The sequence below is a fragment of the Ailuropoda melanoleuca genome, chromosome 5 (genome assembly GCF_002007445.2).
Source record: "Ailuropoda melanoleuca isolate Jingjing chromosome 5, ASM200744v2, whole genome shotgun sequence".
Taxonomy (NCBI): Eukaryota; Metazoa; Chordata; class Mammalia; order Carnivora; family Ursidae; genus Ailuropoda; species Ailuropoda melanoleuca.
In genome coordinates, this window is record NC_048222.1 from 113435706 (window position 1) to 113459962 (window position 24257).

Genomic DNA, 24257 nt, shown 5'->3' on the forward strand with positions numbered 1-24257 from the left:
CAGGCGAGCAGGAGCCAGCTGTAAGCAGTGATTCTGACATCTCGCTGATTATGGCGATGGAGGTTGGACTGTCTGATGTAGAACTTTCCACTGACCAAGACTGCGAAGAGGTGAAGTCTTGAAATGGTGAATATAGAACAAAGGGATGGTAGGACCCAAGGGGAAGGAAGGGAGGAGGACCTCAAGAATTGGACCGGGCACACCACACCTCCAGAACCACTTGGTAACTCCACAGCGCTCCGCTCAAGAATGGGAACGAAAGCATTATCCAAAGTCACGTTAATCAGGAAGCCGTCTCTCCATCTGTCCAACAGTCCGCGCCTTGGCAGCTGGGAAGTCGAAAGCTGATTCTCCCTCCCACGTCCTTATAGACACACACTTCAGAAGCTCCTAAAACAGACAGGAAGGACATGTTTAGGGCTTCTTACTTCTATTTCCTCTTCTTCCAGGTCTTGTTTTGTTGTTTGGGGAATGTTGTTTGATTTCCTTGGCAGTTTCTTTTGAAAGACTGTGTGTGGTTTAAGGACATCCACCCCTTTGGCTGACTCCAGCTTTTGCGGAGAGTTCTGTTTTGAAGCACCGGTTCCCACGATGATCGGTTTGTATGCACCATCTCTGAGATGAATGGCCTTGACCTCTCAGCATGAAGTGTGCATGGCTTGGGGAAGTGCCACAGCACCCTGAAACCGTCAAAGGCCAGCTTTCCTTAAGAATCTAAATTATTTTAAGTGGATCTTAAATATCCTAGCTGCCAGAGACCCCAACACTAAGCTCTGAACCCACCGAGGTTATACTCACTACTTGCACCCACATCCTGCTGGCTTCCGCTTGCCAGGCTCTGTTAATGGCCCATGTGACATGAGAAGGAAGCTCCATTTTTGCCTGGATCTTATAGTCTTTGACTGAAATCCCAAACTCAGAAGTCCCCTCCAGGGCTGAGGCGCTGTTCTCCATGACCGTAGGGCTTGTAGCTGGGACGGCAAGCCCAGTTTTAAGACCAGATACCACATACTCTTCCCAAAAGCAAAACGTCTGTTCTATTGGTGTCCCCAAGGCTAGAACGGTCTTCTGTTCCCTCCACAAGTGGCTTCTGCAGGCGATGGAGGCTTCAGAAGAGACCCAATCCTCTTGGAGCCCAGTGTCCAACACAGTGGGGGCTGCCGGAGCACCTAGGTTTTACCTTAATCCCAACACACTTCTGTTAAACGTCACCAGACCTCCAGGAAGGGTTTAGGGGAATCCTTAGCAGCTGGCTTCCCAGGGCTCCCCGAGTACATCTAAATACCAAGTTGAGGAGGGACGTGTGATTTGATAAACCATTTGATCTAAAAAATACAGCATGGGAATTTGCTAACCCAAGTTTCTTCTAACAGAGAGAGACAAAGAGGGAAAGAGGCATCCAATCAATACTGAAGCCCACCGGCATTTTTAAACTACTTACGTTTTTATTCTTTTTTTGTAACTATGACAGAGATGTGCTATTTTTTTCAGTGGGCAATTTTGTAATACATTTAGACTATCCAGATGCAGAGATGACTAAGGTAGTGAATGGTTTCCCTGGACAATCACAGATCACCTCATCCTCCGTAAGAAGGCAATGCGGCTGTGTGGGTTACTAAGAAGGAAAGCTTTTCTCACTGAGTTATTTACATCTTTGACGAGGCTTTTCCACCTCATTACACTAACACTCATCCCAAAACCAGAGCTGGGCTGTGTCGTAAATCCCCACTGCCGAAACATGGACTGGATGTCAAGGGGGTAGATGTCAGACTTCTGGTTGCTCTTTTTTCACCATCTTTAACGATTTCCTATTTGATGCTTTCTAAGTAGGCAGCAAGGCAGGGAAAATGATTACCACCTTCAGAAATGTCACCTCTCTCTGGGAGTGTCACACTCCCTGTAATGAAACCCAGTGTCAGTGTGCGAAGGCAGTCGGGGGAGTGAAGACAGCATTGAACCAGGAGTCAGGAGTCCTGGCTGAGCCACGCGTTTGCTGGGCCTCATCTTCTCCCTCTGCGAAATGAAGGAGTTTCACAAGATGATGGCCGAGGCTGCTTCTGGCCTTAAGACTACTAAGGAGCTTTTTGCCAGGAGGGTCCATGTTTTGGCAGATGGCGATGACATACAGCTGACTTCATACATTAGGGGCGGTTCCTCGACAGGTAACATGCGCTAATGGCTTTTTGGAATTCGGCACTCCTATGTTGCTGAAAATGAATATTGAAATGATGCAAGGTTGAAGTCCAAGTAAGAGTGGCTTTGTTTTGCCTTGTTTAAAACCACTGTTAGTCACAGAGTTTGTCATCTCTGGATACCTTCAAATCCTAGTCCTTAGTGTGGGACTCCTCGTCTCAGGGTGGTTCTTGTTCTTGGTCAGCATAGGCTTACACCACGTACTCCTTCAGTCAGCTCCGCCTGAAGCACATCTGGGTATTAACTTAGGTCACATGGAATTAGAAGAATAATCCAACAGCACGAGAAATACAAATCGTATTCCATACCCAGGAGAGAAAATGCCTTTTGGATGGCATCCTTCATTTGGTGGGTGTTGTCTCTTCCCGCCGGTGACCAGGTAATTCAGGAATCAGTTGCCCGTGTACCCCTCCAAGGCCTGGGACTACCCCAAGGAGGTTCTGCTACAAAACCCTGGAGCCTAGGAGGCTCTCCACTTACCAAAGGTTTGTTTCCAGAGGATTTTCCTGTGGCTTTAGTGGTTCAAAAAAAAAAAAAAAAAGTTTAACCAGCATAGAAGGGTTTAAAAGAAAGGAAAACCTTCTCCCATAGCCTTCTTCACCACCTTCCCCCACCCCCAAAGAGGAAATTCTGAGCTGGGAACCCTCTAGAAGTATATGCAAACTTTATTGTGTATTTACAGATGCACATTTTTCTATAATGAGTGTCCAGACCAGCACTATCCAATAGAAATATAATGCAAGGCACCCATGTGAGTTTTACATTTTCTACTGGCTACATTTTAAAAAGGAAAAAGGAGCAGTTCAAAATAATTTTAATCATTTATTTAATCTTTTTGTTTCAACATAAAAAGTATAAATGAAATATTTTTTCATTCTTTCTTGTACTAAGTCCTCTAAATCCATCGTGTGGTTTATGCTCGCAGCACACCTCACTTTGGACTGGCTACATCTCCAGCTCCATCTCAACAGCCACACGTGGCCCGTGGCTCCCAGCTGGACCTGCCCAGAGCTGCTCCAGTATTCTCACACAATCCCCTGACCCTTACAAAGAAAAAAAAAGTTAAAACCTAATTACCTCCAGAGAGAACTAGTCTCCACCCAAGTTGCCTAATGAGAGGCCCAAAGACCTGTTTGTTTTGTAATGAGTAAATATTCAGGCCATTCTTTTTGAAATTTCTGCCTGATCTTTCTAACCATACACTGATAGCCATTACTGTCACTGTTACTTCGCTCACCAGTTCTTGTTTTTTTAAGAAGTCACACAAACCATATTGATTTGGTGCTGAAACAAAATTATCTCCCTCACTTCTATGACAAACCCTCAGACTGGTATGTGGCACTCAGGAGCCAAAAAGAATTCCAGACTATAGTCATCCAACTTCACCTCAATCCCTAGTTCTCCTGCTTCCAGGCTGGCAGAAGGCCTTTTCTCAGTGCCAGTGCCCCCTTGGGATTTGAGGGGGGAAAGTGGGAAGTTATGTACTGACTCCAAATGCAAGACTCTGAGTGACCTCCTTGAGAAGAAGTCTTTGGGGTTGTGACTGCCCAGCCTATTGGGGGAGTCACAACAGCCTACAACCACCAGCTCTCCCCCCACGGCTGTGGCCAAGAAAGGGAGCATTTCCATTCCCTCAGAAAAACTGAGAGTCACCTCAGGAATCGCCTCTTCCATGTGGCTGATCCCTTTGAGAAGAACTGAGCCCTGATCAAGATTACAGCAGCTAAACATTGATTTTAGTCTCCAGGGCTTAGTCGCCCCTGAAATATTAACTCTGTCACTTAGGCAGGAAGAAAGGGAGTTGTGAGAAGGCAGAAAGTGAATAGTGGAGGGGTGCCTGGCTGACTCAGTCGGTAGAGCATGTGACTCTTGATCTTGGGGTTGTGAGTTCAGGCCCCACATTGGATGCAGAGATGACTTAAAAAAAATAAAAACTTAAAAAAAAAAAAAAGAATAGTGCAAAGGCCCCTACCTATTCTGACATCACCTAGTCATGATGGTAACCATGGAGGCAAATCCCTGTCCAAAGATTGTTTCCAGCATTTCCCTCATTCTGGACATTCGTGGGTCTGGGTTTGGTTATGTCAGAAACCACAATGCCCAGTGGCTACTTTGGACAGTGCCAACGTCCTTGCGGCCACCACACCTTCAGAACCAAAATGGTGACAGATAGCCTAACATAGGGTTCTTTCTTATTTAGGAGTTGTGTTGAGATGAAAATGCTTGCAGAGCATAAAAAATAAGTGGTGTTTATTTATCCATTGAGGGCATCACCTTGACTGAAAACAAATCTCATTAAATCAAAACTCTTTCAGAAAATCTAAGATAGGGAGTCACATCCTCTGTGGAGCAAGGACCCAGCCCTCTGTGGTGCTGGGGCCCCTGCAGCAATTTCCAGTAGCATTTTTATATGCTCGATCTTAGATTTCTTTCCCTTTTCTCTGTGTGTGTGTGTATGTGTGTGTGTGTGGCTTTCTCTGACTGTCTCTGTACACACACACACACACACACACACATTCTTTTCCCATCTTTCGGGACAAAAAAACCTTGGTGGCTTTGGATCTATAGTCTTACCATTATTGTGATTACCATTGTTACTGTTGGGTGTTTTTCTTGTTTTTATTGTGTGGCAGTGTCTATATTTGCACTTCTGATGAGGAAAACCAGTTTACTCAAGGCAAATCAACTTCTTCCATAATGGAGTTAGCCATGTTTTCGCCTCTCCTAGCACTAATTTAGTCACAGACCACTGTAGCTATTGCCTTTTTTTCAGGCTTCCTTGCCAGAAAAGTCTCCTAGGCAAATCATGGCAAAGTCGCAATCCAGAATGCTGTTGAGATCTATCTTCTACTTTGGGCATTTGTGACTTTCCTAGTTCACCACAGGCCCCTGAGGTTAGGGCTTCTAAGAAAAATGTATGGGCTGACCATATCTGATGTCCACTCATGCTTCTTACTTCAGCTTCTTAGCACAAGAACTTCCTCTTCCTAAGGGATCTGAGAGGCCACTTTTTCCTTAAGATTGAAAAAGAGACACAAAGAATCCATTCTCCTAAGGGGAGGGACCCAGGTTCCTTGTGCAGTGCCGTGTGTCACAGACGTGTAATTGATGATGGCATTAAGAGGAGGTGGGAATGCTAGCCCGCAGGAAGTGAGAAAGGATGGCAGGATATGAACATGGGCACCCTTCCCAGACAAATGCTCATCCCCTAGGTTTGGAGCTGACCTGGTGTTTTGGGGTGTGTATGTGTGTGTTTTAAGGAGTTTAACCCTCGTGAGTTAAATACTCATGGTTGCAAAGAAGGTTGGGATTGCCTGAAAGATAAATTAGTTCTGAGAAACAGGAATGAGTCTCTCAGCATCACTTACCTCTTCTCTTTGCCCCCTTGTCTCCCCATCTCACAGCTCCAAGCCCTTTGTAGTAGGAACAGTAATTTGTAAAAACCTGTACAGGTTGGTAGCCATGCTTCCACTTTGACCCTTGTGATGACACAAAATTATCCCAAAACGAAAGAGGTGATTCTGGATTCTAGATGTAGATCCTTAATTATCAAGCCCTTTAACGAAAAAACCTGCTTGTTGTGCAAAGAACCCAATGAGGTCACTCACATCTCTCTTTATCACCCTGTGAACCATGCCTGCCTCAAACAAGTGGCTTTTTCAGGAATCTCAACGATCAAAGACCTTTTCATCTTTGCGCTACTCTTGATTGACGTTTGCACTTACTTCAGAGCCATTCGCTCCATGGCCACCTGAGACATGAGACATGTTTGTTGGTGTTAATGATAAGGCAAGGACATAGTCTCTTAAGGAGTCTGCAGGTCTGTACAGAGCAAGGGAGAGCTTCTGTGGAGAACTTAGCTCCACCCAAGGGCCCCAGAATCACTGCTTGGCAGAATGTCTGTGGTCTTGTCATCCTTACTGAATCGAAGGGCTTGGAGGAGCAGGAAAATGTGAGGACCATGTGTGCTATGAAAACCAAAGACCGATCACCATCCAAACGGACACATGTTCTTCCACTGACTCGTTTAATTTTCTCCTAATGTTCTCGTCAATAAAAGGGAAGGTGGGTTGCCTAGTCAGACGAAACTGAAAGCTTAGGGGGTTTTCTCTTGCAGGCTGGTGATTGCCCTTACTAAATCCAGAAATCTAAAAAAAAAAAAAAAATGTATCGTGGCCTTAGTACCACACCATCTTTAGTCTGGTGTTTCGTCCCCTTTTCCCTCAAAAAGTTTTAGACAAAACTAGCGCTTTATTGTACTCGGAATTATTGTTCTCTTTGAGAATGTGAAGATTTTAAATAGCCAAAGAATTTTCATGTAGGAGAGCTTCGTAATTAGAGTGGATCCCGCGTTTTTGAAGAAAATACCAAACTATTGCCTGTACAACTAGATAGCAGAGCAGTTGAAGAAGGATTGCCAGGGCAAGGACTTCCTGTTGGCCTCTGTGGTACTTACTGGTGAGTAGGCGGTTAGTGCGAGGGGGCAGGGCGCCCTCTGCTGGCAGAATCGCCATTATGCGTTCAGCCAGTTAATTTGTCTAGGGTCACCATTTCCTCCACGGACTCGTCACTTGCCTTTCGTCATACAGTCTCCTCGGTCGTTGAGAATTTGGTCCACGTTTATCAAAAGTGGAAGGCATGTCACAGGCTCGGAAATGTGGAAGGAGAGCCCCACAGAAGATCTTACTGCGCGCAGCAGCCCTTTCTTCTGCAAAATGTCAAAGCGTCTCGTTAGCTCTGTTGGCAACGAAGCTGCGTCCGGCTGGAATGTTTGTGCAGAGTTCGAAGGCAAGGGCCTGAGTGTTTTGTAACTTATCTCAACTCTCTTCTTGTCAAATCACAAAGGAAGATCAATAAACAGACTTCTTTCATATGAATGTAAATGGTGTGAAATACTGACGTGTTTTGTACATGTACATAATAATATATTTACTTCCTGCTTTCACATTAGTAATCTGAAATGGTGGTACCATTTTATAACCAGAAAGAGAGGGTACTTGTGAAAAGTTACATTCCATTCATCTCCTGAAAAATAATGGGACTTGTTCTTTAAAATATTCATGAGCTGGGAGGATGATTATTCTAGTTTCCAGGGGAGCCTCCCAGGCAGTGTATATGTGATACCCAATTTTATAGACTGCAGACCATGACCAGCAATTGCCATCTCAATAATGTGAAAAGAAAAAAACCCGACTTCTTTTAACCCCTTTGTATATAACACATTGTTATTTTCACTGGAAAAAAAAAAGTGCTACAAAGAATTTACCATTTTAAAATATTCAGAAATGGCACCGTAAATCGATCTCTAGTATTTCCCTGCTAGCGAGAAAAAAATGCAGTGGCTTTATTTTTCCTCCCTATACATGAATTTGTGTGCTTTTATCGTACAAGAAATGATGTCACAGGTAGAATTGTACTTTGGCCAGTCTGCAGGTGGTACACATGATGGTGCTGTCACACTATTCCCCATCCTCCACCTTCAGATCATGGGACAGCTTCCTGGATTTGCCACATGACTCAAAAATCACAAAAATGATCCCTGATGGCATTTGCATGGGTAGCTTTTAATTTGGACCTTGGTTAGCTCTTCATTGCCAAGAAATTTAGTAGTGGATTATGTAGCCTTTTTACCAAAACCTCATCTTCTGTAAAAAATCACAGGTATATTTAAATGATTGGTGAAGGTGGTGTAGTTGGTTTGGGGTTGGGGGGGAGGGGTAGGCAGTGGGGGAGGAAGGTGGTATAACTCTCTTTCTCTTTGCTTTTTCCCCGCCTCAGGCACCCACCTTACTCCTTCCAGAGCACTTTATATCTCTCTTGAAATACACAGAAGTTTAAAAAACTGTCTTTAAAGGGATTTGTCTTCTGTTAAGAGACATGGACTTTTATTTTGCTTTATTCTATTATCTATGTGTTTGGCGAGCATAAACAGTCTGTCTCATACTGGGCTAGTGATGATGTATTAAGGACGAGAGTTGGAAACACTCAACCGTACAACATGGCTATTTTTGTTCTATAGCAGACGATCATGTAAATACGTGCAATGGTGTTCTTATGTACCGGTCAGAAAAAAATGCAACTATAAAGATTTGAAAAGGATTGTGAATTCCAGGAAATTTCATTGCAAAATTTTGTTTGGTTTTGTTTTTTAATAAAATGGAACCAGATGCCTGTGTTCGTGTCATCCATATTTCCCAACCGCGTTGGCTCCTCTTGAGTTCCAAAGGCGACCCTATAGGGGAAATCTATAGATTTTAATACACTGGTATTTATCATTACATCATAATTATGTTTTAAAAACATTAAAATGAGAGATTTTAGTAACTGTTTTATTTCTCTCAGGTGCCAGGCACCCGACCTCCTTTTAACTCTGTTCCTCTAAGTAAAGTGATTAGAAGATTTTGAGCAGGGGCCCCTGGGTGGCTCAGTCAGTTAAGCGTCTGCCTTCAGTTCAGGTCATGATCCCAGGGTCCTGGGATGGAGCCCTGGGATCAAGTTCTGCTTTAGGCTTCTCCCTCTCCCTCTCCTGCTCCTCCCCCTGCTCGTGCGTACTCTCTCTCTCAAATAAATAAATAAAATCTTTAAAAAAAAAAAAAAGATTTTGAGCAATTCAGAAGAAGAATGGCAGCTGAATTAACCTGAGGTGATGTTCTGTGGGAACTGAGATTACAATGTATGCCATCTTGGGCAGGGTACCCTAAGCAGGGACCACCAGATGGGCTGGGGGGTGAGGTCTTTTTTTTATATTTACTTATACTTTTCTAAATGATTTTTAATAGCAATTCCCTTAAATTAGCAAGGGAATGCTAAGGAAATAAAAAATATGGGAGCTGCCAGCTGGAGAGGTAAGAAAGGAAGGTTAAAAAAAGGACAGGCACCCCTATTTGCTGTTATCACCTTCTTGAAACTGCCAGGCCCCTTGGTGTGCCTTTGAACCTCTGTCTGGCCCATCCAAGATTGCTGATATGTCCCCTGGAGGAGCAGGCAGGGTTAGACATGCCCAGTGCAGTTCAGCCACTGACTGAAGCCCTCCACCTGGCCAGGCACCCCTCCAGGAGCTGTGGATTCTAGCAGATCTAATATTTCCCAGTTAGAAGGAAAAAAACAAAACAAAACCAATGGATTTATTTTCTTCTTCCCAAACATAAGTGTATGTGCTTTTATTGTAAAATGAACGATGTCCCAAATAGAATTTTACTTTGCTTCCCCAAGAGGTCTTTCTGGCCAGTCTGCAGATCACACGCATGGTGGTCCAGATGAATGCGCCAGAATGTTCTGGCAAAAGTCAAACTGTATTGAGTGCTGTGGCCCCCTGGAGCTCTTTCCCACCCAAATGGCCGACTGCTGTGTCGATAGCCAGAAAACCATTCGTGCTCTGGAGGCTTTGCTCGAGGGGCCAGTGCTGGCCTCATTTGTAGGTAGGAAGATAGTCCCAGGGAATCGGTAGTGACAGTAATGATTCTGCCACATTAGAAGGCACTCCGAACTTCGTTTATGCTTTTGTTATTGCGATTTTAACCTTCCCGGACACCTACTGTCAGCAGTGAAGCTGACGTGTGTGTGCGGCTCAGTGGAGGGGGTGGGGGCTATGACTCAGGATCTAGAAACCGTCTCTCCAACTTCCACACTCCTTCTGCTGGACCAGGGTTTCCCAAACTGGAAAATGGATTCTGTGGGATCCATGCCAGGATCTGTTAGAAATTACAACACAGCGTCCCAAGGTCAACTCAGTTGGAATAAGGCTTCATAGAATACATTAGAAGCGATTAAAAACTTAGGAGAAGCCTTTTCTTGAGTTACCCATTTAATTGTGTGTAACTCGGCTTTTCTTAAGCTGATGGATGACAGTCCTCTTTTTCAAAGGTCATCATTTTCAAAACTGTACAGGACAAGACCACTTATGTGGAACATGTTGGCGTTCAAACTAGAAAAAAGCTGCTAGACCTTGTCTCCCAGCTCTCTGCCTCTCCTGCCCCTGCTCCAGCGCTCAGGGGAAGGTCTCACTGGCCGCCTGCTGCCTGCTTCACCTGACCGGAGCTGTCCAGGGAAGCGGGCCACGGGGCGCTGCTCACAGCCACACGGGTGCCACGGAGCACTGGACGGCTACGCAGCCTACTGTCACCTTTCCCGGGGAAATAGAGGCCCTGCTCTCCGAGACACTCCACTTGGCAGGCTTTTGTTTTGAGAAGTCACGCAGCATATCCGTCCTTTAGAGAATGGAAAATGTGAAACTCCTCAGAGCTCTGCAGTAAGCCAGCTAGGCCAGCTTTGCCCCTTTTTCTTAACTCTATTAACACTGATGTTTGGAGTACGAGGCGCTGAACCATTGTTTTAAAAGTACAAAAAGGGATGCCTGGGTGGTCTGCCTTCAGCTCAGGTCATGATCTCAGGGTCCTGGGATCAAGTCCCACATCAGGCTCCTTGCTCAGCGGGGAGTCTGCTTCTCCCACTGCCCCTCCTCCTGCTTGTGCTCTCTGTCTCACAAATAAATGAATAAAATTTAAAAAAAAAAATTTTAAGTACATGAAATGGGGGCACCTGGGTGGCTCAGTGGGTTGAGCCTCCAACTCTTGGATTTAGCTCAGGTCATGATCTCAGGGTCGTGAGATCCAGCCCCATGTTGGGCCCTGCACTCAGGGCAGAGTCTGAGTAAGATTCGCTCTCCTTCTCCCTCTGCTGTTCCCACTCGTGCTCTCTCACTCTCTCAAATAAATAAATAAATTTTTTTTTAAGTACAAAAATATGTTTAGTTCCTATCTAGGTCTCATAATTCCTTCTAAATCAGCGTTGGTGTCTCTTCCCATCTCTTCGCCTTGGCTGAGCAAGGCATTACACCAGACTGGGGGGCAGGGATGCGGGGGAAGAGTGTGAATTAGTTTTACTCTGTGATAATTACTATACATAGAAGAGATGAGCGTCCACTGCTGTGAATTCAGATGACTGAGAGAGGTTTCCTGTTTATGAGACATAGACATTTTAGAATAATTGTTCCATCACCCTTAGTGATCCAAAGACAGTCTACCTCTTACTCTACCACGTTCATCGGTATAGTTTCCCTCAGGTCTCTGTGAGTCTTTGTTCTTGGCTGTGAGAATAAGGGACAGTGCTGCTGTCAAAGACCAGGGGGCCCTCAGCTTACCGTGAGCAGACGGCCCATCATTGATTTGCAGTCACAGCACCTTACACAGAGCGGGCGCTTCCCTGAGTCTCCAAGCAGTGGGCACTCTGGGAGGTAAAAATTAGACTCTCCAAGCCCCTCAGACCTTTTTGTCATGGAAGACATTCCCATCCTCTCCCTGTGGGAACATCCAGAGGGTCTGATCATAGTCATGACCCCCTTAACCTAAGCACCCCTGCATGCATCCCCCTAATGCTCCTGCCTTCTTTGTTCTTAGGGTCGTTTACTGACTCGCCAGGGAGAAGCCAGGGCCAGCTTTCGGGGCGGGCAGCTGCTGTGGTCGTTACGAGAGCTGTACACACAACACAGCTGTCATCGATCTTATAGACCCAGTGGGAGCCACGGGTCTCAAGCCTCTAAATAAAATGACCCACATCCTTCAGAGCTTTATCAATACATGTGAGGGCAGAGAAGTTAATTATACAACAGGAGAATACAATAGACGTAGACCTGAGAATAAGATCCCATCCCACTGGGCCTGGGCGGATGTCTGAGAACACACAGCTCTCCCAGCACAACAGGGAAAATTGAACGTGGTCCATCTGCCTCATCACTTTTTCTTCCCTGCTTTTTTTTATTTCTTTTGTTTGAAACCAGGAGGAGAAGAAAAAGGGAGAATATTAATGAGGACCAGAGTGAAAGCCAAGAACTTGGGGTTCCTGAGTTGCCAGAGCTCTCTGGGCTGTACTATGATCCTTCCATAAATGGGGAGGCAACGCCAGACGACTCAAAAATCTCAGGAATGAAAAACCAAGAACTGAAAGTTGAACTTTACTAGATTGACAGGGGGGTTGTTGTGTAGTCGGGAAACACTCCCTGATCAAAAGCAGTTCTAATCTGGAAACAGAATAGGATGGATACAACCCCAGGGGGACATGGCGGGGACACGTGCACACCCCCACACTCGCCCACCCATGCGAAACCTGCTATCCACAACGGGGTCCCCAGTGAGTGCGGTCTAATTTTAGCTGTGCAAGGAAGCCGGCTGCCTCAACATCCCAATGTGAGTTATTACGTTCTAGACTCACTCCTTCAAAATAAAATAGTTATTATTTTGCGCTTTCCAAAACTACCTCAAGACAACAGCCTGCCCTTGCCCCAGCCCCTGCTGTAGCCCCGAGACTTGCTTGACAGGAAGTCTAGAGGGAGGAGTTCTTTTTCATATATTATGGGGAAATAGATGTCCAAGAAACCCCCTAGACTACAGAACATTTAAAAATATGAGGATCAGATATTAGAAATGTTCTGTAAGATGAATAGCTAAGCTGGTGGTAAAGTAAGAGCGATTCTTGGAAACTAGAAGGTTCTACCCAGAGGGGAAAATGAACATCAGAAATGCAGTTTGCCCTGGGTACATATGCTGACCCTTGGTGGTCTAAGGACGCACAATTTTTTTCTTTTCTGTAAAGGTGTAAAGGGCTAGATAATAAATACATTAGGCTTTGTGGGCCACATGTGGTTTCTGTAACTTTCCTTCCTTATTGTTTTTTAACCCTTTAAAAATATAAAAACTGTCCTTAGTTCAAAGGCCATACAAAAACAGGCCAAAGGAAAGGTTTATGCTGCTCCTGCCAGGAATAGGGACAAAGTCCAGGGTCAGAATCAGAGACTCTGGCACAAAACCAACACCACAATGGGAGATAAACTAGGAAAACCTTGGTAAATAAACTATAAAAGCAAATGTTCATAAGTGGTAGCATTGGTTCTAGACAAAGTGTAGAAAAGATAAGGCCCCTGGTCCCACCTCTTACCCTCAGATGCCCTAACCCCTCACAACCCTTTCATGACCTCTGGAGCCAAGTCCAACCACCAGTGTGACCTGAATACCCAAGGCATAGACTTGGTGTAAAATGGTCCCAAATTGATAGTTACACTAAGTGTTTAGTAGAATCAAACTCATGAACTCATGTCCTCACTGGAGGAATACTCTGAACCCAGGACTCAAAGAAATTCCTCAAAGCCAAGTTCCAAAAGAACATATATGCACAATCACAGATCTCAAAGTATATGAGAAAACACACCACAGCAAGGAACGGAGTGCAGAGGCAGGCTCAGAAATACCAGGTACAGGATATAAAATACATGTGCAATGAATCCCCCACTTGATACTAACATATCCTAAGGTTGAAAACACCTTTCTAGTCGTTTCAAGCACAGAGTCCCCAAAATCAAGACGGGAAGGGGAGAATAGCTGATGTCATTAGTCTGGTTGGGCTACTCTGATCGTATGATGGTGGACTTGGAGAAGAGTGAATTTCATCCCTAAAATGCTTTATTGCTTCAGACTATCTGACTTACAGATAGGGGCGGGGTAATCAAGGCTCTCCTTACACTTGACGTGCAGGGTCCCACCTGATCTAACCCTGCCCACAGCTTCCATGTCCCGCTTTCTGAGCATTCTCCACCTGACTGGCGGGCTATGGCCATGCTGTACCTGTTGGTTCAACACTGTATCTTCAGGATCGAGGAGGAGCTCATGGAAGATTGTTAAACCCATGACCGAATGAACTAGCCAGGCATAGCCTCTCAGCCTAAAGGCCCCAAGGCCAGCCCAGCATACTAGTGGAACGCGTTGCATGCTGAGGAATTGCTGCTGTGGACTGAGGAATAAACTCAGCAGGGTCTTTACAGTGAATACCCAGTTCATGATTATTGCTGTCATATTCATGTTCGTAATCATGGCGGGCATTTGAGTCTGAGAGTTTGTTGCTGCATCAGCAAGTCGGTAAGGGCTTTATGTACGTCGTGTCCTTTGACCCTCAACCTAGCAGTTGAGGAAAGTACTATTATCCCCATCCTACATATTCTAATAGTAAAGCTTAGGAAGCAACTTGCCCAGGAGCACACAGAGGATGAGTGGCAAACCCAGGTCTCTCTGGCTCCTAAAAGTGATCCTTCACCACCAGATTACATGGCCTTCCCTCTTCTGAAAGGAAAGCTGACAAGTTTCTCTATCTATAGAAAATAAAAGGAAAGAAAGTTAAATTTTAAAAAATAAAATAAAAACAGGGGCGCCGGTGGCTCAGTCGTTAAGCGTCTGCCTTCGGCTCAGAGCGTGATCCCGGCGTTCTGGGATCGAGCCCCACATCAGGCTCCTCTGCTGAGAGCCTGCTTCTTCCTCTCCCACTCCCCCTGCTTGTGTTCCCTCTCTCGCTGGCTGCCTCTCTCTCTGTCAAATAAATAAATAAAATCTTTTAAAAACAACAACAACAAAGAGTAACTTCGCAATGGAAAAATCCAACAAACACCACCCACCTCAGCCAGGCAACCACAGCTCACCTCGACAGCAGTGAGTCATGTTGATAGCATGCTCCTAGATATGATGTGATGGGAGGGTTACTTCACCTCTGCAGTCTTCCTCCCCAGAACCCAGAACCCCACTGTAACCATGAGAAAACCATCAGATTCACACGGAGGAGCATTCTACTGAATATATGACCAGTACTCCTCAAAACCATTGAGATCGTCAAAAGCAAAGTCACAGAAACTCTCAGAGACCAGAGGTGACGAAGGAGATGTGACAATGAAATGTAATGTGGTGTCCAGGATGGGATCCTGGATCAGAAAAAGGACCTTCTGGGGCGCCTGGGTGGCACAGCGGTTAAGCATCTGCCTTCGGCTCAGGGCGTGATCCCGGCGTTATGGGATCGAGCCCCACATCAGGCTCCTCCGCTATGAGCCTGCTTCTTCCNCCCCACCATCAGGCTCCTCCGCTATGAGCCTGCTTCTTCCACTCCCACTCCCCCTGCTTGTGTTCCCTCTCTTGCTGGCTGTCTCTATCGCTGTCGAATAAATGAAAGAAAGAAGAAAGAAAGAAAGAAAGAAAGAAAGAAAGAAAGAAGAAAGAAAGAAGAAAGAAAGAAAGAAAAAGGACCTTCAAAGAAAACTGGTGAAATCCAAATAAAGACTGAAGGTCAGTTCATCGTACTATACCAACGTGGTCTCCGTAATTGTGACCATGGTCCCATGGTAATGTCAGATGTTCACAGTAGGGAAAACTAGGTGAAGGACATCCAGGAACTCTCTATACTATCTTTGTAACTTTTCTGCAAGTATAAAACTATTCTGAAATAAGTTAGTTTTAAAAGATATTTTTATCAAATGAGAAACCATAGGATTACTAAAAACACAGAATTTGGTCTTTGATGATACTGCGGAGTATTCTTCCTGGGAAATTTTAGAAAGAGAACAAAGAACTCCACATCCTAACAATGTTCAATGTTCTTTTTCTTAAAGCAGGAGACTGGACTGAACTATTTCTTCACATCAATTCCAGACTTTTTTAAGACTATAAATTTGAGATTTGTATTAATTGTTACAAGGACTCCTCAACCCAGAGTAACTGGAAAATGTACCAAATGAGAAGTTAATTATTTACAATTATATGTCAGACTTATTGCAAAGGTAATGGGTAGGTTTCTTAGCTGGTGCACAGTAATTACATTTAACATCGGATGGGTAAACCACCTACACAAAAATACTCCACGTTACAGGACTCTTGCCCTTTGTGTCGGTATTTATGGCGTTGAGCTGTGTTTCTCCCAGTAGGGGGCTCTGATGCCCATCAAATGGAGAAGACACAGGCACTGGTGCAGAGAGGTAGGTGGAATCCTCTCTGAAGAGTTCTTGGGTAACTTTGAGAAAGAGTAAGCATTCAGAAATCTTCTCCAGTAATACTTGTAGGGCAGGAAAGTGCAACTAGGCAATAGAACCCTACATGGTTGGGGTACAGGTGTTTCACAGAGGGGAGCATAGGGACTTTACCAGAAAACAGAGCCCTTAGGGCTATGTATTACTGAAACCGTATATCCCTCTGTGAAAAGCTGACTAGAAACAACAAATCTAGAAATGCTTTATCCTAGACCAGACTTGTTTTCCTGTAATGTGGGAAGGATATTCTTAGAGTATCATCTACTCATTGACTGACCACAATTGTATCGTTCCATGTAGCGTTCAAGATAGCGCATGCTCTTAACCCTTTACCTAAACACAGCCCCAGGAACAGCACGCAAGCACACACACAGAGTGACCCAGTTAAAATCCTTTAATACCCTCCCATTTCTATTATGTCCAAGTACAGTACAAAATTCTGGACGTTCTGCATATTCTGTTGATGTAGCCCTTGATAACATCTCTAGAATTATATCACTCGTCCACTCATTCCATGTGCTCCAGCCCCTGTCCCCTCCTTCTGGTTACTGCCTATTTATCCTTGGGATCTCAGCTCAAAAGCTTTCCCTTGGAGACACCTTCTCTCACCCCTAGATTAGACAGCCCTGTTAAATGCTTACATAGCACCTTGTACTTTGCCTTCATACCTCTAGTGATAGGTCTGCTCTATGTGCTAAACAGAGCACTAAACAACGGCTAGCATTAATAATTCACTTATGTGGTTGTTAGATTGGGATCGAGTCTCCTCCGTGGACTGCAAGTTCCTTGGGATTAGGGCTCATGTTTTTATTCCCCATGTATCCCAGGGCCTAGCGCAGGACCTGGCTTAGCGTAGGTTGTCAACATATATTTGTAGAATAAAAGTTTGAAGGAACAACTAGTCCAGCTCATGCCTGACGGTTTTAATTTTTTCATCCAAAAAGAAAAAAACATTGCACTCAGGAAAAAGAACTAGTAAGTATTTGGGTATTATAAACAAGGCTATTTGAGAAAGTTGGGGAAAATAAAGTAACAAGAAAAGCACTTAGCTACAAAATATGGAGAAAAAATAATAGAAAAAATAAGAGATAAGATGACATCAAACAAAAATTTTGTCATATTTGAGACAGGTTTTGAGAGGCACATATTTTCTAGAGAAATATCTCCCAGAATACCTGTGCTGATGGGGAGCGGATTAGCACCTCTGTATGTTGATTCAGGTTAGGCTGGGTATTGTTATTAAACCAAGGAACCTGGAAAACTCAGCCCCTGACTCAGTGCAGCCTCTCCTTAGCAGGGCGAGGTCCTAGTGAGAATACTGAATGCCAGGGAAAGGCATGCCCAAGCCAAGATTGTTATAAACTGGACTACCCCAGTTAGATTGTTCCTTTCATTTAGACTTTGCTCTGGGAAGCTTAAACTGTTCTATCTTTGAGTTGGTTTCTAAGTCCTTTTTACATGGTATCACTAGTCTTTGAGAGCTTCCTCACTATCTGGTATAATAATGTTCCAGAATCATCGTGTACATTTTCTGCCCAAACATGGAATCGGCCTATCTCTAAGAAATAATATGTCAAGAAACAATCTGGGAACTAGCAATGCTCATTGCTACTGGCTTGGGTTTTTTATTTGTTTTTTTTTGTTTGTTTTTTATTTGTTTGGTTTTTTGCTAGAGGCATGGTTATTATTTCCATGTCTCTTTGGAGATATATACATTAAAAAGAAGAAGAAGGAGGAGGAGGGAGAGGAGGAGGAGGGGGGTGGGGACGAAAGAAAAAAAAATACCTCTTGACTTTATATTGACAATTCTCCTTTTTAAAAGATTTTATTTATTTGAGAGAGAGAAAGAGTACAAGTGGTGGCGGTGCAGAGGGAAGAGGGAGAAGCAGAATGAGGGGCTTCATCCCAGGACCCCGACATCATGACCTGAGCCAAAAGCAGCTTCTTAACCTACTGAGCCACCCGGGTGCCCTGTATCGACAATTCTGATTCAAGGTCAGTACCACACGATTTTCTAATTACTTTTCTGTTACATATGTATGCATCTCCTTTATGATGAGAAATCTGAATCTCAAGGACACAAGAAATGATAGAATAACAATATCTATTAATTATTCATTTATCCCACACCACACACACAATAGTCTCAGAAAAACAACACTTGGATTTCGGAATTTACTACTTCTGATGAGATGAAAACCAATTCCTGCTGACTTCAGAGGAAGTGAAGCCAGAGAGAAAAACAATAAAAGGGAGTACCTTTGCCCACAGTGTGTAAATTCTATGACATTTACTCTCTTAACAAAGCCCACCCTGTTTTTTGAAATGCTGAGTTAGGTTATTCGGAGCAGCGCTCCTGGTAAAAGCTTAATTTTTAAATGAGATAAAATTAAAAAACAAAACATGGTGATGGGTAGTAAGGAGGGCACGTATTGCATGGTGCACCAGGTGTTATACGCAACTAATGAATCATTGAACTTTACATCAGAAACCAGGGATGTACTGTATGGTGACTAACATAATAAAAAAACAAAAAAGAAATTAAAAAGAAATTAAAAAACAAAACAAAGCATATAAATATACACACATATGCATATACGTATATATGTGTGTGTGTATATATATATATATATATATATATCATCTTAAAAGAATAAAAAACCTGACATGATAGTAGTAAGGATTTACTATGCTTACAATGAAGAGAAATCAGGATCCCAGAGGCTCAAGTAAAGACAGAAGTTTCTTTCATTCTCAGAGTAATTATCCATCCTAAATATTTTGGATTTTTGTTTTGCTAGCCTTCTGGAGAGAGAAAGAAAGAAGTCAAAGCCCAGAGATGACATAAAATAAAGTCTAATAGGAGATCCACCCCATAATAGTCTAGACTACAAAGGGCTGCGCCCTTATATGCACGAGTCCTGGCACAAAATTGCAGTTAAACTCTTCTCCCTCTCCTTTATTTTTTAGGAAGTTTCAAGTCTTGAATTTGCTTTGGCGTCGTCTCAAACTAGTAGTACCACCAAGCACCTGGTATCACATGTAAATTCTTTCTGGAAAAAGCCCAATTTCTATTAGGCCTCAAATAATTTATCCAATACATTTTTCAAATCCAACATTAAGTCAAAGGTAACAAAACACATAAAGAAGTACATGCCATGAGTGATACCCAGTGGAAATTGTGGACTACAGAAATATAGACTATGGTCTATAGACTATCATAATTTTACAAAGACTTCAAATATTGGAATTTATAAATTTACTATGTTTAAAATGTTGTTTGACAATTAACATCTGAAGAAAAAGAGAAACTGTCAAGAAAGTCATCGTTTCATAGTTAAAAGTATAAAACAGATTTTTAAAGGATCAAATGGAACTTTGAGATATGAGAAATAAAATAACCAAAATTTAAGACTTAGCAGATGGGTTTAAGAGCAGATTTAACACAGATTTTTAAAAAAATGAACTGGAAAGAAAAATAAAAGTATCCATAATGAAAGATGGAGTGTCAAATTGCTGGTGCAGAAGAAAAGGTAAGAAACATAAAGAATAAAGAAGACTGCACATGCTTACTTGAAGTCTCAACAGGTAAAAAGAGAAATGGGGCCAAAGCAGTATTTGAAATTTCAGAACTGTTAAAATTATTCAGAACTGTTAAAATTCAGAATAGTTAAAACTGATGAAAAACACAATTCCGCAGAGTAAAGAAGCCCAGTGAATCCAAAGCAAAGTAAATTCAGAGTGCTAAATGTGTGATTAGAGAAGAGAAAAAGTTTCAAATCAATAATCTAAGTTTTCACCTCAAGAGCCTGAAAAAGAGTAAAATTAACCAAAAGCAAGCAGAAGGAAGGAAACAATAAAAATTAAAACAGAAATCAATAACATTGGAAACAGAAAAACAATAGAGAAAATCAAAGAAGCAAAGACCTAGTTCTTTGAAAAGATCAGAAAAATTGGCAAATCTCCAGTAAGATTGACAAAGAAAGAAGAGAGAAGACATGAACTACCAACATTAAGAATGAACAAAGACTATCACTACTGACCCTCCAGATACCTAAAGCATAGTAAGGGAACACTACCAACAACTGTACACACATAAATCTCACAACTTAGATGAAATGAACCAATTTCTCAGCAAACACAAACTACCACAACTCAGCCACCATGAAATAGATCATTTGAATGACCCTATATTTATTAAGAAAATCGAATCTGTGAGGTGCCTGGGTGGCTTAGTGGGTTAAGCATCTGCCTTCAGCTCAGGTCACCATCTCAGATTCCTGGGATCAAGTCCCGCATCAGGCTTCACGCTCAGTGGGGAGTCTGCCTCTGCCCCTACCCCTCTCCACTCATGCTTTCTCTCTCTCTCTCTCTCAAATAAATATTAAAAAAGAAAAGAAAATTGAATCTGTAAATACAAAATCTTCCCATAAAAGAAATCTCTAGTTCAAGAGGATTTCATGGAAATTTCTACAAAACATTTAAAGAAGAATTCATACCAATTCTATACGGTCTCTTCTCCATCAGGACAGAACATCAGGACAGAACATCTGCCTGTTCATTTTCTCTAGCCAGTATCACTCTTATACCAAAACCAGACAAAGAGAATACAAAAAAGAAAACTACAGACCAGTATCCCTGATAAATACAAACGCAAAAGTCCTTGACAAAATATTAGTATAGATAACTCTCAAAACTCCACAAGAGAAAACAAGCATTCCAATTAAACATGGGCAAAGACATGAAGAGACATTTTGCTAAAGAAGATAGACAGACGGCAGATAAGCACATGAAAATATGTTCGACATCATTAACCATTAAGGAAATGTAAATTAAAACCACAGTGGGGTACTCCTCCATACCTATGAGAACGACTAAAATTGGAAAAAAAAAAAACTACAAAAAATGATGGTGAAGATGTAGAGAAACTGAGTCATTCACACATTGTTGGTGGGAATGTAGAATGATACAGCCACTCTGAAAAACAGTGTGACAGTTTCTTAAAAACTTAAACATGGAGCTATCCTATGAACCAGGAATTACATTCCTGACACGTATCCCAGAGAAATAAAGACTATGTTCGCACAAAAACCTATACATAAATGTTCACAGAAGCTGCTTTCGTGATAGCCAAAAACTGGAACAGCCTAGTTGCCCTTCAGTACATGAACGGCTAAACCAACCATGGCGTATGCGCACCACGGAACACCAGTGAGCTGCAAACACAAATGAGCAATTGAGACATACAACAGCCTGGATGAATCTCCAGAGAATGATGTTGAGTGAAAGAAGCCAATCCCATCAGGTTATATCTTGAAGAATTCCATTTACATAACATTCTGGAAACGACAAAATTATAAACATGGGTCAGAGGTGAGTGGCTTCCAGGGATTAATGAGGAGATGGTAGCAGAAGTGGGTGCACCTATAAAAAGGCAGCACACGTGATCCTAATGGGGATGGAATTGTTCCGTATCTTGACGCTATCAATGCCAGTTTCCTGGTTATATATCGCACTATAGTTTTGCAAGATGTTATCATTGAGAAAAACTGGGCAAAGGATACACAGAATCTATCTCTATAATCACATGTGAACCTACAATTATCTCAGAATAAAAAGGTTAAGTAAACCGGTAAAACTTTCTGTCTTTAAAAAGTGCTCATTTTTGGGGCACCTGGGTGGCACAGCGATTAAGCGTCTGCCTTCGGATCAGGGCGTGATCCCGGCGTTAGGGGATCGAGCCCCACATCGGGCTCTTCCGCTATGAGCCTGCTTCTTCCTCTCCCACTCCCCCTGCTTGTGTTCCCTCTCTCGCTGGCTGTCTCTATCTCTGTTGAATAAATAAATAAAATCTTAAAAAAAAAAATAAAATAAAAAGTGCTCATTTTTAAGAAGTTTCAAATAAAACCTAGAACTGAAATTCCCTGTGGTATCAACAATGGAGTGGGACAATGCCCCAGGTGTCTATTGTATAATAAACTTCCTCAAAAGTCAGCACCCTTAAAAACATTCCTTTTATTTTACTCAGGATTTTGTAGGACAGGACTTCAGGAAAAGCTCAGCTGGGGGCTTTGTCTCTGATCCATGCGTGGTTTCCTGGAGTGGCTAGGGCTACAGTCTCCACTTCCAGATGCTTCCTTCCCTCACTTCCTGGTGCCTCTACGCACCTTGCCCTCTGGCGCTACACTATGTCTCCTTGTCCAGGGCCTCTCCACACAGCCAGGTCTTCTCACGGATTAATAGTCTTGGGCTAGTTGCACTGACATGGTGGCTGGCTTCGAGGAGGCAGGAACAGAAGCTCTTAAACCAGTAAGAGCTACCCCTGGAACAGACATGTGTGTCACTTTTGCCATATTCTATTGGTCAACCTGTCCCCACATGGAGCAGCGTCCTTTCCCCGCCCTTGCGGTTTAGGAATGGATGGCCTTCAGCTTCCTCTGCTTTCTAAGGACAGTACTGACCATCCAGACAAGCCCAAAAGAAAGACAAGAAAGGCAAAGATGCCTGAGACTCAAAGACCTGATGACAAGCTGCTAACAGACTGATTTGATGGTAGTGCACAGCAAAGTCTTTCTCAAACATTCAGGGTTGAGAAAAGTCCCCATAAAGCCCTCTGCTTAAAACCTCCCTCAGCGACCATTCCCACTTCATCTGCTCTTTGGCGGCAATCTAAGAAGACCGCATTTCAAAGTGCAGTGGTCAAAGTACTACTACATTTTTTAGGGGAAGAAACTCCTTCTAACGTGTTTCACTCTTTGGCAAACATAGTTCATGAACCTATCTTGACTTTTGTAAGAGTGTGTTTTCCAAAGACAGCCACAACACTGACTCCCACCCCACGGTGCTATTCACAATGGGATATTTGACTCTCTGGGACCTCTGAAAATACTTCCACTGATTGGATGCATTGGAAGTGATGTGGCAAGACCTCCAAGACGAGATCATAAAAGACAATACAGCTTCTGCTGGGCTTTCTCTTTAGGAACATGCACCTTGGAAGCCCGAGCTGATCTATATGAAAGTGGGCTATCTTGCAGCCATCATGTGGAGAGATGATCTAGGGATAGAGGCCAATTCCCAGGGAGCCCCAAATGACCTCAATCCCAGCTGTTCTTATCTTCCCAGCCCAGGCACCAGACACCAAAGTGAGGAAGATTTCAGAGGAATCCAGCTCACAGTCTTCAAGCTGCCCGGCAGGGAGAGATGAGCTGTCTTGCCAACCTTGCCAAATTGCAGATTTGTGAGCAAGATAATGCTATTAATGTAAGCTGCTAAGTTTTGGGCTAGTTTGTTACACAGCAGGTGCTAACGAATGGAATCTTGTACTTATGTAAAGGATTACCTTTCAGAAGTAGAGAGACAGTAGGTGGAGAACAGGAATATGAGGTGGAATCCAGAATGGGTGTTTGGGGTATGAATACATTAATTGTAACAGATCCAAAACTGACAGATATGATGAATGACTTAAATTTGGTAAACCTCAAGGCAGACTCTGCTGGAGTTACCAAGATAGGAGAAAGTGGAGGACAACATCAGCAAGTAGAGATCACTCATTGGCCAGAAAGTTCGGGCAGGGATGCCAGATCTAGGGCTGGAGACATGTTGGCAAACTCACCAGTGTCTCTGATGACTGTACCAGCTCCATTCATAGTCTGTATCGCAACGGGGACTCTCTCCTGTGCAGTCTACAGCCCTGCGTTCTGCTCATACCGTTCTTAGTACTGCCTCCTGCTTTGCATAGAGAGAAATGTGCACCTCTCTTCTAGGTTTCTCTATCTCTTGACCACTTGACAGAATTCAACTTCTCACTCCATTCATCACCTTGTATTACGTGTCCATTCTTCTCCATCTAGGCCACAATTCTTACTGTTAATTAACTGATATGATTGGATTCTATATACCTCTTAACCTTTGCCAGTCACACTACTAAAGTCATGGTAATAACATGTACCAAATTTTCTTAATTCTTTGCCTATTTTAGATGTTTGAGTTCTTTCAAATCATGCATTTTTTATAAATGACGGAGGATGAACATTCTCGAATATCAATACTTGTCTCTTTTCCTTTTTCCTTAGATAAATTTGCTAGAATTTGGAATTACTGGATCAAAATGTGAATACTGTGACATACATAGATTTATATCTCAACCCTCAGAAAAACGCTAACAATACTCCACCCCCACCATGTTGCCTCAGTCGACTTCGCTGCTACAAGCAGCCCCATCCTGGAAAATCAA

General features: G+C 43.1%; 1 protein-coding gene across 1 annotated transcript in view; it reads left to right on the top strand.

The window, feature by feature from the left end:
* The window catches only part of RNF150 (ring finger protein 150), a 261007-nt gene extending 253937 nt beyond the window's left edge, over positions 1 to 7070 (top strand). Inside the window, 1 exon segment of the mRNA XM_002926991.4 lies at positions 4 to 7070. Within this exon segment, the coding sequence (XP_002927037.2) occupies positions 4 to 122 (119 nt within the window). The 3' untranslated portion in view covers positions 123 to 7070.
* The last annotated feature ends 17187 nt before the right edge of the window (positions 7071 to 24257 follow it).